The 17,215-nt window shown below is 43.0% G+C and overlaps 1 protein-coding gene across 1 annotated transcript in view; it reads right to left on the bottom strand.

Moving 5' to 3' along the window:
• Positions 1-1,737: 1,737 nt before the first annotated feature.
• LOC147017931 (core histone macro-H2A.2-like) overlaps positions 1,738-17,215 on the bottom strand; it is a 34,073-nt gene continuing 18,595 nt past the window's right edge. The window contains exons 8-9 of the mRNA XM_085897027.1: positions 9,880-10,057; positions 1,738-5,171 (exon numbers count right to left, since the gene is read on the bottom strand). Coding sequence (XP_085753153.1) covers positions 5,006-5,171; positions 9,880-10,057 — 344 coding nt within the window. The 3' untranslated portion in view covers positions 1,738-5,005. The remainder of the gene's footprint in view (positions 5,172-9,879; positions 10,058-17,215) is intronic.

Raw genomic sequence — 17,215 nt, 5'->3', positions numbered from 1 at the left:
CACTGTGTGGTTTGCCTTTGCCTTCCAAGTGGTAGTCAGGGCTTGAATTTGGGATTGAGCGGAGTTCCCGGCAATAGCTCACGTACTTTTCGTACAGGAAACGTGGGATATTTTACGTCCACCAACTCATGCCAGCAGATGGGACACAAAGTTTAACATCCATCTGAGGGACAACACATGTGGATGAATCGCCCTGCCTGCAAAGCAATACGATGACAGTTTGTATCTGGGACGACATTTGAATGCAGGCTAGACAGTTCAGAGGAAAGTGTACATGCCTCCAAAGTCTACTCTAGACTATTGCACCAGTCCAACATTGTCCTTATGGCTGTTAGATATCGAATTTTTAATCCGTATTTTTCATCTCATATAATTGGTAGTTATGCAGACAGTCTAAGAGTTTGGCACTCAATTTTTTCGTAGCGCTTGTTTTTTTGTTGTTGTAGGGCTTAGTTGACATTCTTTGTGAGTGTCTCTCCCACTGTCAAATTTCCTCCAAAGATCGTTGGTTTATCAAGAATCTGTAGTCTTTACTGATGGTGTGTGAGGCTAAAGATCGCTGCACACTCGTGATGTGACGCAACAAGACAGTCAGCGACGATTCTTATACAATCTCATGGTGATGAAGATGAAATGCAGGGAGAGGATGAGAAGGGTGAAAGCTCCGAGCACTGCTTCTTTGGCACTATTGCAGTTACGTCGCCGACGGCATGCCAGGAGATGAAAGCGGCTGTGGATAAAGCCCTGGGTGGAGAGAAGGCCGGCTCAGGAGCCTTCAACAACTTGCTTGTGGAACTTGCTGCAGAAGATGAGCGCTCTTATGCCCACAACACTCTTTAATGAGCTCGTGGAGCGTCTCAATCTATCAGCAGGGCCTCTCTCTCCGAACCAAAAGTCTGCCATATTGACGCTACTGCCGGAAGTCACTAAAAACTGAAATTTAATTGGTCATTCCATTGTACCACATACTACACAACAATGCACCACTGTTGCCAACAACTCGTCATAAAAGTCGAATATGTTCAACTTTTACGACGATCACCGACACATCTGAAAACATTGTTGACGAAGGTCGTTAACCGCCACACATTACACGATCAACGACTCTCGCAGACTGAACTGTCGCAGACGGTCTTGTTGCGTTGCATCGGCTCGTGTGCAGTTGGCTTTTGAGCAAGATTTCCTTCCTGGATTGTCAATTTTTATTTTTTTCATAATGTATGTGCATGGGGTACATTGAGAAGAACAAGAAGAATAAAAGAGGAAGATGAAGAAAAAGAGGAAGAATAATTCAAGTGCGTGCTGTGGAGACAACCATTTCAAAGAAAGTACATGAAATTCACCCCACGTTGAGCAATCTACATTTTTCTTCTCTACAATGTGGGAATTAAATCAATGTTTGCACAGAAATATTTTTCCAAGATGCTGCATGGATTTGTATTGTCAAATGCCGGTTCAGCGCATTCATCCTTCCGAAGTCGGCAAAAATGAGTGCCAGCATGCTGGTATACTGTCGGAGTGGCGATCCGTCCAGGATTGTGCCCAATAGCCAAAGAGACTGCTAAGGCAGCACCAACGCTTTGCACAAAGTATGGTCCCAATGGATGGATGGATGGATGGTTCAGCACATTATACATCATAGTCATGAACAAAATAATGTGGTTTATTCTTGCAATTGTACAAAATAAACACCCATTAGATTTTCACCAAAACATCATGAGCCAAAGTCACAAAAAGTCAAAAAACTTTTTTTAATGATGCTGTTTTTCTACAAACCCATATTGCGATACAAGCAGGAAACTAAACCTATTTGCAAGCACAAAACAAAACATACAAAAGGCGCCATAACAGCCTTAACCCTCAAAATACACAGCAAAACTGCATTTGTACACTTGTGATGCATAACGACTGACTATCAAATCTGGAAAAGGTTGTCAGATGTAGATAAGTGCCAATGTAATTTGGAATTGCTCTCTTTGAACTGCAAATGTGCACTTCAATGGATTCACGCTTAATCCACAGACTATCATAGGTGTCGGTCAACTCCACTATGTTTTTAACCAATCACAATACCACAAATGGCTCGTTAAAATTGTCATCGTTTGGTATTTTTGAATCGACCTCCTATTTGCAGGATTTTTGAAATGAGACAATGTGAAATGTGAAATGAACATAAACACATTTCTCATCACGATGTTTCGAATGGTCAACACATCATATTATGTTACACATGGAGGATTGACAAAGGGTGTTCTGTATATTTATAACACAGTAGATGGTTTCATTGAAGTTTTAATCTAATAGAAACAGGTTTATGTGCTGGTGTACATCAGCACCATTACAGGTTTCTAAAAACAAAGCAATCCAAACAATGGCTACCAGAACTGCAAAAAAAAAACTGTTGCAAAGAAAGTGTTGGCAGTTCATTTTGCATTTTTTTTTCTTTTTTCGAAACAATGATGTAATTACCATTGAATTTAAAATAAAAAAGTATATAGACAGCCTGGAAAGAAGTATAAAAGAAAGGATATTAAAACGAAACTGTAAGGATACACGGGAATGTGCATATACCAATTTAGATGCCAATGCGTCAAACCGGATATTACAACATTCATCTCGAGACAATCAACTACTTAAACCTGAACGGTAAAGGAGCACGAAAATGCTTTATCATTGACAAATTAAAATATCAAGGACGATACATTAATGGTCCTTCGTTTGCCTTTGTTGGCATTCACCACGGCATCCAAAGCATATTGTTGTCTGCCACGGAAACCTGCCCGGTGTCGCCTTGGCAATAGCGAAAACTTTAATGAAAAGGCATCCGACACTCCCAGGTGCCCTCTTAGCCAGCACCTCAATTCACAAGCATATACATGCATGCGCACACGCACACACTTAAAAAAAAATAAATCAATGAAATGCAAACCTCAAAACATTTATTTAAAAAAAAAAAAATCCCAAAAACTTTCCTCTACCCATGAAGCATTATTGCCAAAGCCGAACAATGAAATAAAATGGAGTAAAAGAGAAATAACAACAATAAAGACAAAGAAAAAAAATCAAATCAAAGTCACAACATTAAGACGACTGCGAGAGATGCGGCATCTCCGATTTCCCTCGGTAATTTCCGGATAGAAATATATTCACAACGCTCAAAACAAATGCAGTAAGATGCGATCTAAAACTCGTGAGCGCAACAGTCGCTTGAGCCGTTAGTATTGTGAAGATTGGATGAGCTAGCGGCGCAGAAAAAAACCAATGTTGGGAAGTACTCCAACAGGCAACAAATTACGTCATCAGCATGATCCCCCCCCCCCCCGCATAAAACGTATTACCGTTGTTCCACGAACAAGTATAACAAATGGAAGGCTTTGGCTATACCATATAAAAATGAGAGATGAGTAAATAAAAACATCAACTCAAAACCTACGGCAAATGTTGGCTTCGAGAGAAGAATGAGGGAGGTGAACAGTTCGAAACGAACTGCAAACGGCGAAAGAGCTGAGGCAAAAGCAAATCAAGCCAAGTAGTCGGTCTCATACTTCGGATAAAACCTTGAAAAAGTTAAAACTTCGAAATTTCACTTGTGCACGCACTTACAAACGAGCCAATGGACTAAAAAAATACTATCGAAGGTGTTAAAAAAAAACTTGTACAAATTGTCACAGTTGCTGTTGAGCACGTGACTTTTTAGTCTTAGCGGGGCTATATGTTGGGTGGTGGGACGTACGGTGGCACGGGGGAATGGGAGTGAGGATGCAGACTTCAAGAGCACAACTGCGCCCTCATCTGTCAAGGCTACGTAATGCTGGTGTAGATCAAATGTTGCACAACCGGGATGAGAAAGTTAAAATAAAAAAAACTAGGACCTTCACTTTAGCTGTCGAACTTTATCGAGGTGCTGACTCGTACGCAAATGTCCGACTGCAAACAAATTGATCATCCTTTAAAAGTGATTCATTTGCTGAAACGGATAAACTGGGCGGGTGAGAATAATGGAATGGAAAATGTTATTGAAGATGATTGGTCTCTCGACAGAGCCAAATGACCTTATAATTACATGCACGTCAAAAAGGAGCGCTGATGAAACGAACACGTGTTGCAATTGTCAATTCGCCGTAACAGCAGGTGATGCCAAATGCGGCATGATTTTGTTCTGACCGAGGTTAAGTATTCCAACTTGTGTGCATTTGTGAAACAACAACAAATTCTTATTAACGTTCACATTATAAAAAGAGTTCTTCGGAAAGCCCGAGTTCCAAAGCACTTGCTATGTTGAGATAACTTGTACGGCTCATCTGTCATCTGTTCTAGCATCGGGGAAAAAAAAAATTGACGGTTCTTCTGCATCCGTCTTAATGCATCTCCACCACTTCCGCATATCACCTGTTGTGCACTAACAACTTCCCAATCCAAGCACCAAACTAGACGCTTGCTCCGCTGCAAACGAAACCGCATTCACCTTCACACGTTTCATTTTCATTAACAATACGAAAAGGATTTAGGGCCAATCACTCTTTCAATGTCATCAAATATAACCAAGGATGTTAAGATAAAATGTTTAATCAATCAAAAGTTAAAACAATTTGAATGTCAAAATCATGTATAAAAAAAAAACCAAAAAAAAACCCCCTACCCTCAGTCCTTTTGATCCAAAATATACACAGACGTTTGTACCTGTGCAACACTTAATTTAAGCATCTTCCTTCAATGAAATTAAAGCTGTTGAAATATTCAGAAGGCTGAATGCTCGATCACAAAAGAGCAATGAAAAGAAAAGAAAAGAAAAGAAAAGGACATGGCGAGAAGAAAAACCGAGTGATTATAGTATCAACAGTTGGATATCATTTTGGATGAGTACACACAAACACACAAGCACTCAAACAATCTCCTGTTCACCCCCACCCCAACCCTTTGTGAGGGAATAATAAAAATAACATTTTATTGTCAGAAGTCAAACATACATGGCAACCCTAGTTTCCCCCTACCTATTTCACACGACTCAGTTGTTTTCCACCTTGGCCAGTTCCTGTACGTAGACACCGATACTCTCGCTGTCGGACAGTACAAAGTACACTGACTTCAGCGAGGATGTCGTTGTAGCTACAAAATAGCTTGACACGGCCTTCAGTATGAGCTGCGCTGCCGTCTGCTTCGGAAATACATTCCTATAGTGCAGTGAAAACAAAGACAAGACTCGATTAAAAAGTTGTTAAAGGTTATCAATAATACATACGAGTAACAAAATTATTATCAATAATACTCGTACAATCGATACATAAAGAGTGACAAAAGTTAATGGGGTAGAAAAAAAAAATTAAATGGAGGTTCGGAATGTTGGTGGAAAGAAACAAGATGAACCAAGAAGGAAAATAATTCATCACTCCGGTCAACAAGGAGTCAATCAAGAAAGCAAAGGGTACTTCGGTAGCCATAACAGGCTTACGATAGTTCAGGTTCAAATAAATAAACAAAATACAAATGAGTTCCTCACGAGGAATTTCAACAAAGGAGGAAGTCATGAGGTCCATCAAAGTCTGTGCTATGATAGCCAACATATTGTTGCGAATTCGCGCCCGCCGGCGTGCGAGCGGCCACGTAACTCGAATCGCGGAATGTCGCCCACCGGACGGACAATTCTGTCGTGACCCTCTCGGACTAACGCCGGGAACTAGTCACGGGTGGGCCTTTAGGCCTCAGCACGATCGTGCCAATCGGCCCCCCGCGTGGGATAGGGTTGTTCGCCAAATTCGACCTACCCAAGTACCCACGCGGAGGGTAGACCGGGCGATCGCACCTCGCCGCAGGTCGACTCCGGACACGGGCCACTTAAGCGACCCGTTCTGTACTATCGGGATAACCGAGCGGTGTTATTGTCGACCTTGACGGTTCCGATTAATTATCGGGCGTATTAAGCCCACTACCAACCCTTTACGTGAAGCAAGATGGAGATTCAATTAAAGAAAAGACGAAGCGAAACGGGAAAAACAGTTCAACATAATTCACATTTATTCCGCGGCACACGGAGAGCACACATATACAATTACAACAATTATGCACCAAAAGCAGATGTTACAAAAGAAACACAACAATGCAGATCCACTACCGACTACGCGAGCACACGGCAACACTTGCACAGTTTTACTTTACAGACGGCGCCGACAACACATATACTCAAAAGCAAAAGAAAAGGGCCACCCTCAAAGACAAGGGGGCAGACGGGGCCTGTGGGCCGCGAGACCGGGTGGAGCCTATCCGTGTCTTGTGATGAGCCGCAAATGTGGCGGCGGTGCCCCGACTCCGCGCTCCTTCGCGGGTTTCGTTGGCACAGCTTGTAGTGGGGTGGGAACGGGGCCCCCTTTTCGCACTATCTCAGCGCGGGGGGGGGGGAAAGGGGGGAATTGTTGATGCTCTGGGGAAAGAGGATAGCTGGCTTGCTTGGGTCCCGCGACGAGCGACTCCGCTGCGACCTCGTCGCCGACCGCCGTCTTCCTTGCCTCGGACCCGAGGTATCCGGTCCCCTCCGCAATTCTCCTCAGCAGACTGCAGCAAATCACCTCGACCGCGCTCCAGGCTCCAGGCTTCCTCTCTCTGCAGCTCCCCGACAGACTCCGAACCCCGACAGACTGCCACTCTCCAGACCCGATTCTCCTCAGCCGACTGCCTCCAACCCTTCTCCAACTCAAAAACTCTCCTCCAACTTTCTCTCCAACTCAAAACTCTCAACTCTTCTCCAACTCGCCTTGACCGAAAAACTCCCTGAATTCGCCCCGCGCTCGGCGCTTTTCGTGGTGTAGGAGAACCCATATGCAAATTTCTGGATCAGAACGAGCTTGGGGGTGGAGCCACGCTCGCCCATTGGACGGAGAAAAAGGGGCGTGAATCTCCCCTGATCCTCGAATTTGCATATTTCGATTCTACTCCGACGCGCCTGGAGGCAGGGCCAAATCGCCCCGCGCTTGCTGATTGGACGGATCAGAAGTGGGCGTGTATCATTCCTGATCCGACTTCTCGGAAAGGCCGCACTTTGTACCTGCGGCTCGGCACGCGCTCTGTACGAGTCCAGGACAGCCTGACGCTCGGTGCGCACAAGCGGTGCGGGAATGGCCGCAGAAGGAGAGGCGAAGGTGGTGGAGGGTCTAAAGTGGCGGTCCATGGCCATGGCGATGTTTGGAATGGCGGTGATGCGATGTTTGCGGGAGCGAGTTGTGAAGGTAAAGGTCGTGGCTGTTGGCGTTGTTGTTGTTGTGAAGCGGCGTTGCGGTTGGTGGTTGTTGTGTGATGGCGGTTGAGACGTGGTTGGTTCAAAATAAAGATAGAACAGAAAAACGGCTATCTTAAAGGGTCGCAGCCCGAATGAATCACATTTATTCCCTCTAAACAATGGGTTTGGGGCTAACTGCACATGTACTTACAGAGATATCTCACCTACGGGACCTGAATGGTGGTTTGCGAATTTCCTCAACCGTAACAATATGTTTCGTTGTCCATGCTCCATCCTTTTAAATGCTGAGCATCAAGCAAGGAAGCAGCACATACCATTTTAAAAGTCTTCGGTATGACTTGGTCGGGGTTTGAACCACCAACCTCCCAGGCTCAGAGTGGACGCTCTAACTATTACACCACCGAGTCTGGTTAAATTATGATACAACGGAGTGCCAGTCTCCGTGAGAACCTGTATCACTCTGCATCGGCTTACAAGATAATTAATCTATCTTATCCAGTAAAAGTTCATGAGAACAGCCATGGGGATCGAGGTGCAGCAGACGTTGAGCATTAGCTCTTCACAATACTTTTGCTCTGACGAGGGCTGGCACTCCAAACGACGATGAAAAGATACTCATCGTCGTTTAGCTGATTAAAAACGACTGCTTAAATCACAAAGCCAAAGCTAATTTATCCATTGCAGCAGATTCTTGTCCCTCATATAAACTCTGCACAAGCTCCTTCTCAAGCATTGAGCATTCATGAGAATCAGAAATGTACACTTGCCAAGCTTCAAAAATGAAAATCTGGCATGAAAAGAGGAAAAAAATTGAACCATATATACCACGACATGTGAAAGATTAACAGTAATATACAGAGTGGCACAAAAGTCGCACACAACGGAGGATTTCACCGTCAGGCATTCGATGATACGAATAAATTTTGAGCTCTTAATCGTACAAAAACCGTTGCAGCCTGTTCTAAGTCAAAGCATTGTTGAGCAGGCCAAAAGAAAATGATGGCTTAAGACCCGTGTGAGGTGACAGCGAGTTGACCAAGATGGCACGTCGCCATCTTGTTTCGGCTTTTTTTGGTTTTTCATGATGTGCACCCTCTAATATCTTCTAAAGTGGTGTTTAAATTTACCCAAATACCCAGTTTTCATTAATGCACTCCCTTGGAGCTCCCTCAGTATGCATGTAAAGTTTCGAGCCACTGGGTTTCATGGTTTTGTAGTTATGGAGGAGACACACACGCACACACACACTAACATGTATTATTGATATAGATATGTAATCCTTAGAAAGAGCTGCAACTGTGGAGGAACTCATTACCTTGTGTTGCAAAGCTTTTTTTGGTTACTTTATGCAGCTTCTTTGACTAGAAGGGCCAAATCTATATATTACTAAAACTCTCATCTTGTATGTATGTTCCCGAAATACAGCCAAGACGGTACACGAGAGCGCAAAAATTTTAGGGCTACCTTACTTACCATTCTCCTGCGGTGTGCAGTCTCAAGTTTCGTTCAAATCGGGCAACGAAAAAATTATTAAAAATCAATTCCCGATTTAGTCAAATACTCTTCGGGAGAATTTGATCAATGCAAACAACCTCAGCGGTATAGTTCGCAGGAGCTATCTTTTTTTTTTCTTGAAATGATGTTTCCTTACATCAACCGGTCACAACAGGAACCCAACGGATTCATGGTTTGTCTTGTGACAACTAAATATGAAGTCCCAGTCGCAACTGGAGATAAATGATTGGGTAAGAGCTGAATTGTTGCTCCCTTCAATCATGAGTGAGAGACATGATTGGGCAGGGTTGTTTTATTTTCTATATTTCCTCCTGCAGTTCTTGTGAGTGCATCTGATGTATGAAGCAAAAAATGGATATAAATTATAAGTATTACTATGCTACAAAATGCAGTATATCAATGTTTAGCCCTTTATCAGAGAACTGTGGGATACAAGAGCAAACTGGAAGGGGACTCGGTGGAGTGCATACCTCCGCTACATAATGCCTGATCCACGAGAACATATCGGGCCCAATACATTTTTGAAATATCATGCTATACAGTACTATCACGTTTTTGGCCCTATCTATCAATGGTGAAGAATCACTTATAAATTAAATAATTTTCGTATCGAGACCCGGATTCGGATCTCCACCAAAATCGAATCAATTCGACCTTGCTACACACCCAACCTGTCCACCAAGTTTCATCCGAATCCGTCCACGACTTTTGGAGATATCGTGCTGTGTATCGTTTTTGGCCCTATCTCTCAATGGTGAAGAATCACTTAAAATATTATAGTAGTCGGATTCGGATCCGGATCTTCACCAAAATCGAATCAATTCGTCCCTGTCACACACCGAACCTGTCCACAAAATTTCATCTGGATCCGTCCCCAACTTTTTGAGATATCCTATACACAGGCAAGACAGACAGACAGAAAGGGGTGAAAACAACCTCCTTCACCTTTGGTGGCGGAGGTAAATATGGGATTCTTGTGCATAACGTGGGATACTTGGCATATACAAGGTTGTTTGATGAAGAAAGAAGCAATCGTACTCAGTCAAGAAACTCGGTTATATCGATGGCGGGATAAAATGCGGGATTAAGAGAAATCTCTCGAGTGTTTGTAATAATGTTTTCGAGTAATGCCATACCGTGATGTTGCCAGAGCAGGAAAGGCGACAGACTTGAGTTTGTGCTGATCTGCAAGTCCGAGACAGGCACGCACAACACGCTCCAGCTGCTCTTCACAGCGATCTGTGCCCCAGCTTGGTGCATGGCAGTGGATCACCAGCTTCGCCACTAGGCCGGTACCACCGGAGCTGGCCACGGCTGACATGGGAATAGCAAACAAAGCAGGAATTGATGGTCTGAAGCATAAATCATACAGCCAATGCTGCTTAAAACCTCTCCCCAAATTCAGTTTGGTCGTTTTTCCAATATTATTCAAGACAGGTTGAACCAATTATTTCGTCTTAAAAACAAAAAATGTTTCACTCAGTTCGAAATGAAAGTTAAAAAGAAATACCGCTCCAATCTGATTCGTAAATCATTGTAATCTAAAAGTTTGATTGAAAAATGTTAAATTATGCATTTAATCATGGTGGTGAAACATCATTATGTTCAAATCCAAATCGTCACGATCACCCTCTTACGTTACGTCTCAGCTCATCGAAAAACTAAACGACATTAGGAGGGTTGAAATGGAACCCTGACCAATGTAGTAGGGAACGTGGGTTCAAATTATATTGACCATAAACGTCTGTGTGTTGTCTATTAATATCCTTATAATAAAAGTACGCCGATGTACGAGTACATTAATGTTCTTATCCTGGATGTGACACGTGCAAGCTTCTCCATGAGCCTTAGATATCTTAAAAAATATAAAATGGAATTACCGGATGGTGATCTATCGATGATCCTCTTCAACCTTTTGTTTCTTTTTTGCTTCGCCTGCTCTTTTGGGCCTCAGCCTCACCCCAGCGATACCAAGGCGAACTTGTTCATCCAGCAGCCCGCTCCTTGCTAGCATTTAAAAGTCCGAACTTCTTGCTCACCTGTATTCTTCTGTCGCTCTCTTTTCCCACCTATTGAATTGCCTCCCTGTGTCTATCCGATCATGTTCCTCCCTTCACTGTCTTATGGTTGCTCACCAGCTCACCAGAATCTCACATTATTTCCCATTTCCATTAATTTTTATTTCTTCTCTGTTCTTGCTTAGCTCATGTCATGTAATTGTCTTCTGGGTTACATTTGTACATCCTTCAAACATCCGTTTGTTCCCTTCTGTCGGTCAATCTGTCATATTCACACCTCCATATGAGCCTCCACTTTTATTTAACAATTTTTTTTTGAATTAAGTAATGAACTAAAGGAAAAAAGTATTTTTCATCCACGGAAGGATATTCCTCTTTTAAAACTTAGCCCAATTTTTTTTTGCCCGACTTGAATTGCTTTGAATTATCATGTACTTTGGCCTTGAAGCTCGGAACATGAGTACCATTTGTATATTAATGCTTGGTGTTGGCTTAATGTTGAAGGTGGTTGGCTTAAGATCTTAGGATCTTGAGTTTGAGCCGTGGTTGACTGTTGAATTAACACTAGGTGGGGTTGACTCAGCCTGTCATCCTTCTGAGGTTGGTGAAATGAGTACCAATGTACCGTGCTGGTAATAGAGGGCATTGCATCAGTGGCATAGCTGTGCCCCCAGAAAATGATGCAACCAGCAACCATAGAGTGTACATGATAGCTATTGTATATCAAGATAATTTTATGGGCAAAGAGCTCAGTGTATTTTGGACGGGGCAACAGCTATGTTGGACGTTACAAGAGTTACTTGTTGAAGGTAAAGTTAAATCAGTGCATTATCGAGCTTGACTTCAAAATTCCTTTTTACATTTGTGGAATCGGAGTTTTGATATAGATGTACATTGATTCATGGAGTAACTCCCCACACTGCAAGAGTTGTCCAAGAAACTTTTAAAGATCACATAATTACTCACACCGCAGCCATAGACAGAGTGTGTGAGTATTGTGGTGATCCTGTCTGTGTTTGTTTGGTTGTTTGTCGGCAGAATAACTCAATAACGAGGGTCGCTATAATCGTCAAATTTGGCACAGAGCTTCATACTGTGAACGTCTGAGATGATTTAAACTTTGAGGTCACAAGGAATAACGTAACATGAAATTTAGTACAGGACTATTTATACTCACCGCGACCTTAAGTGAAGCTGAAGTCGACGCATGTTTTTATCTACACTTAGAGTACATACAATGAATTGATGTATTTTTTTGATTTTTGTTTGATGATTTTTCACCGACAATTAGCCTTATTACAAGACGTAGTTTTTATCTTCGAAAAAAACTGATACTTTCTAAAAAGGTACGAAAAAAGCTCCACAAATATTATTATACACCCTAATTTAGGTGTCATGTCCCCATTCTCGGGTACATAAAATCACAAAACAACCACGATTTCTCTCGTAGAAGAAAAAAACAACGGTGCGAATAAGCACCACCCTTGGAGTGCATTTACAGTTTCTCTCAAGTTTCCAGATAGTCAGGAGTGTAGAATGGCATTGCCCACACAAAGACCTGGCCTAAATCCACACACTTATTTTCAATGGGGACAATAGAAGTGTCAAAACTTAGTACAAAATCCACATGAAGAGCTGAGTATAGAGGTTGTAGAATTGTGCAACAGAGTAGTAATGGCGTAGGAGGTGCGGGGGTGGGGAGGTAGGATAGGGGGTGCGGTGCTTTCAAAAATTGTATGACCGTTGGGTTTCTCCCGCCGCCTTCTCGTCCGGAACTTGGATTCAAGATTGTTTTAGTAAGTCAGGGGTTTCCTTATTTCTTGGAGTAGGAGGCTACCATTAAAAAGTAGCAGGTTACCATCACCACGAGCAAAGAGAGCACAGCTGTATGGCCGGGGTCCAGGGCCCACTTAGGGCCCTGGAAGCCGGAAGATCCTGGATGTCTGGAAATGCATTCTCGCATGATTTCTGACATGAAATAGTTCTCATATTATCATGCTGTTGGGGTGGAAAACTCCACAAAAACAAGTGGCGAGGCCTGTACTGGATGTAGTTGCATTAACATAATAACTGACTGATGACTGGTTGACTGAAATTCGGCTATACTGTATCGTTAGTTCAAGCAGCTTTTAAACAGGGTTCATTAATTTAAGGCCATGGTTTAGGGCACACCAAGGTGTCTGGAAGATGGAGTATCTAAGCACTTTTAAAGAGTCATTTTAGCAACATTTGGGCCATACCTTAGTTCTTAATAGGGAGATGATACTGCACATGGTGGAGTACAGTGAGCAATCTGAAGTAAGTGTGTGACATAATAATAGTGTAGATGAATAAGCATTCATTAAGGAAACCACATTCCATTTCTCGGATGTCAAAACAGGGGGATGTAGAGATTTCCGTGACAAAAAAATTTTTAAAAACGAAAAATTCCCTCTGAAGTAAGTAGGCGGCGACCTTTGACATTTTTTCTCTGAGTAGACGGCTGCAGGTCGCTGGTAACCGGCTTCTCAGGAAACCCCTGGTAAGTGTTACAACTAAATTAACTTTATTTTTGTGTTACTGTCTTTATTATTAGGTAAATAATATTATAATGTCACTTACAATTAAAACCATCATAATACCAAGCATAAGGCATCTCACGTGGACCGAAAAATTACGGTAAGGAACGAAATGTAATTTTCCAATACATATATATTTTTTTATTTTTTATTTTTTTATTTTTAAAGAAGAAGAAGTCGCTTCCAACCAAAAGTAAAAAACTAGATCGACTGCCAATAAAAAGTGAGAGCAGACCCAGTCTCAGGCAACGTTTCGCTGGCTTCCTCAGGCACAATATGTTTGGCCATGACTGTGTGTGCGTGTATATATATATATATATATATATATATATATATATATATATATATATATATATATATATATATATATATATATTGTTATGGCCAGGAATACAGAGACACCAGTTCGTCACTCAGGGGGATTAATCCCCGGTTGTCCTCGGAAGAGCGGACCTGGGGCCACCACTCACAATTAACGTTGTGGAACGGTGGGTTGTTTTAGAACCACAAACGCCACCCAGTTAACCACGAGTTCCAGTGTCCACCGTCTAATTATACCGTTTAACTAGAGGCCACATGGTTAACTGAAGGGGAGCGCGCCCTCGGCAAAGCACCAATCTTATCTTGATTAGATTTTAATTAGGGCGGCTGAGCGTTTTAACTGCTGGAGCGTGCCGACGATTTTTGGTCAAATCTGTGGTAATTACCTCCAGTCTAAGTTCGGACAATGCTAGACCAATGGAAGGAAAGGACAAACATGGACAGGTTGGAAGTCAATAAATAATTTAATAAGAAAATAAATAAATAAAAAGATTTTTTTATTTTCTGAGGTAAATAAATGAATAGATTCCAAAGCAATCAAAATGAATAGTTAATGAGGTAAAATCAATCAAAATGACAGTAAAAAGACAGATCAGATGCTTATCGGGGGTTGACTTACTTACAATGAAACACAGGCAAGGGTACCCAGCAGATCATTCGAGGGGTGGGGGACGAGTCGTCTCGCTCACCAGAGAGAAGTCATCCGTCAAGTGAAAACGTCCTGAAATGTGTGTGTGCGTGTCTTGTCCGTCGCCAGCACCCAGACTTGCCGTGCACCGACTCACCAACAGCCTTGAATGCCAGTCGACGTCTGGGGGGCACTGAGATCGTCTGTCGTGGGTTTAGACCCTGGTGCTGTGACACGGGCAGATCCTCACACTTCACGAAACTGGTGACGTCCAGTGACACACACGGTCCGTTGGTGACTGGCTCGTGCTTCACTCGTTGTGACCGACCCGTGCCTCACTCGTTGGTGACCGACTCATGCCTCACTCATTGGTGACCGACCCGTGCCTCACTCGTCGGTGCTGCTCACACCCACACGCGCACCACACGCTTGCTTGCTCAAGCACTGGAAAGGACAGACTGACAAATTCTCGTTGTTGGCGCTGGTCAGACACCCACACGCTCACTCACTTGCTCGCTTTCTCCCCAAACGAACCTCCAATTACTTTTTATATCCGGCCCGTCTCGGCGGGCACAGAGTCCCCCCCAAACTCGCCCTGCCCCACTTGCGCACAGTTACCGTGACAACCCATGCTCTCAATATTCCTTGCGGTGTCAAACGCCGATCGAAAAAGGGCGGGCCTCGACTTCAGTGAAAGAAATGTGCGAAAACGTTGCTGGAAAAAGGGCGCGCCTCAGCGTCCATGAAAGAAATGTGTGAAAACGTTGCTGGAAAAGAAGCGGGTCTCAGCGTCCGTGAAAGAAATGTGTGTCAATGTCACTGGAAAAAGGCGGGCATTGGCGCTCGTGAAAGAAATATGTGCACAAGCCGGTAGGCGACGAGGGATTTGCTAGGATCGAAGCGCTGGATACGATGCTTTTCCTTCTGACCGATCCACCGACGAAGATTCATTGCCAAGACGTATTGGTTCACATACAATTGTTCCTCTGCCTGGCAAGATTTTTCCTATTGCGTATTTTGCCAACTGGTACTCCTCATAAAAAATGACGGTAAATAGACACCCTATTTTTGAAGGACTACCATTTGAAAAATAATCGGTTTGCCGGTTTGTGTTGTGGAGTCTCACGTTGCAGACACACACACACACACACACACACACACACACACACACACACACACACACACACACACACACACACACCCCGATAAACTTCTCTCAATGCTCTTGTTTGACCACACCACCTGAGCCACACAATATTTTTCATAAGCCACGCCTACTTTCCTACGCCACTCCCACTTTAAATAATAAATAATCGGAGGTGGTGTGTGGGTCGTGGAATCGTTTTCGGTAAATAAATAAACATTATATTTTTAGAAATCCACAAAGACAGAAATGCCGGTGATTCCATTTATTTTGGATCCTTTTCACTTTGGTCAATAACGTTTGGATCGAGGAGAGATCGAAGGTGGAACGACGGTGTCGTTCCTTACAAACACTGCATACACACCTTAAATGACGGTAAATACACACCCGACTTTTGAAGGACTACCATTTGAAAAATAAAACCTCAATCAAAAATCGGCTCGAGTAAAATTTTCTAAACATCTCGAAGTGTTTAATTCCGATGTCTTGTTTCTCTACACTCAAAACTGAAGGACAAGTATTGTACGCAGTTTTTTACAAATACTGTACACGGTTTTTGTACAAATACTGTTGTACAAATACTGTACGCGGTTTTTCGGCCTCTGCACAGCAACGGGTGTTGCTTGGCAACGAAATTCAAACACGCACATTCCCAGTATGTATATATTCCACCTGTTGGCAAAGTTTCATCGAAATCGGTTCGCAGGTTCGTGCTGTGCAGCCTCGCGTTGCAGACACACGCACACGCGCGCACACACACACACACACACACACACACACACACACACACACACACACACACACACACACACACACACACACACACACACACACACACACACACACACACACACACACACACCGACAATAAGGGATATCTGGCATATATAGCGAATCCAATAAACGTGTCTGTCGTAAAGAGAAAAAGCTTCCCATGAGAGAGGGGATTTATTCTTTGCCCTTCTCAATGCACCACATTTAACATCCCACTAAAGGCCCGGTCACACCTTGACGTTTTAGCCAGCGATGGCAACGTATTAAAATGTATCTAAAACGCTGGCTTACGTTGAACTTTTGATGTTTTTTTTTTAAAGATTCGGACGTATTCATAGCGACTTGGTCTTATGTATAACGCATTGGTAACGGACACAGAACGTTTCGTTGTGTTATAGATAACTTATACCAACGAATGCTGAACCTGTTGTTTGCCTACACAACCGATGCCCAACGATAGTCTAACTTAGGCATAGCGCGTTGCACGCATCGCCGACGATGTCGTGACGTAGCCTATTAAAAGGCTGACGCACAACGATTCGAATCATAACTGCCGTAGAAATTGAAGTGTCAACATCGCGGTCATACCTTGGCGATCTTGCCAGAGTATGCCGACCTAAGAAAAATGTGTCTAAAACGTTGGGGCATGTCGAATACGGTATGAGTAAGTTTGGTATACGTGAGTACAACGCTAAAGTACGCTATCATACATCGTAGTAAGTAGAGTACGTCAAGAAATTTTAAACATGTTCAAAATTTTACGACGTACTTGGCGTATGACACACGTTCCGCATGCGATGGGGATAAGTTTTACACACGATATGTGGACGCTTACACACGTCCACAAAGGCTACTTATAAGCTACTCATAAGTCGAAACACATCGCGGTAATGTCTTTTTTACGCGAAACTTATTTCTAACTTATGTTTGACGTGCTTTGAACCAATTCTTTACGTAGTCCCAACACACATCGACGTATGTAGACGTATTCCAATGACGTCTTCCGGTCGACAAAAAAAAATAAATTAA

This window comes from Eptatretus burgeri, chromosome 10, assembly GCF_056783735.1.
Source record: "Eptatretus burgeri isolate ZD-2024b chromosome 10, Ebu_testis_v1, whole genome shotgun sequence".
NCBI classification, from domain to species: Eukaryota; Metazoa; Chordata; class Myxini; order Myxiniformes; family Myxinidae; genus Eptatretus; species Eptatretus burgeri.
This window is presented reverse-complemented; position numbering and strand designations above follow the sequence as displayed.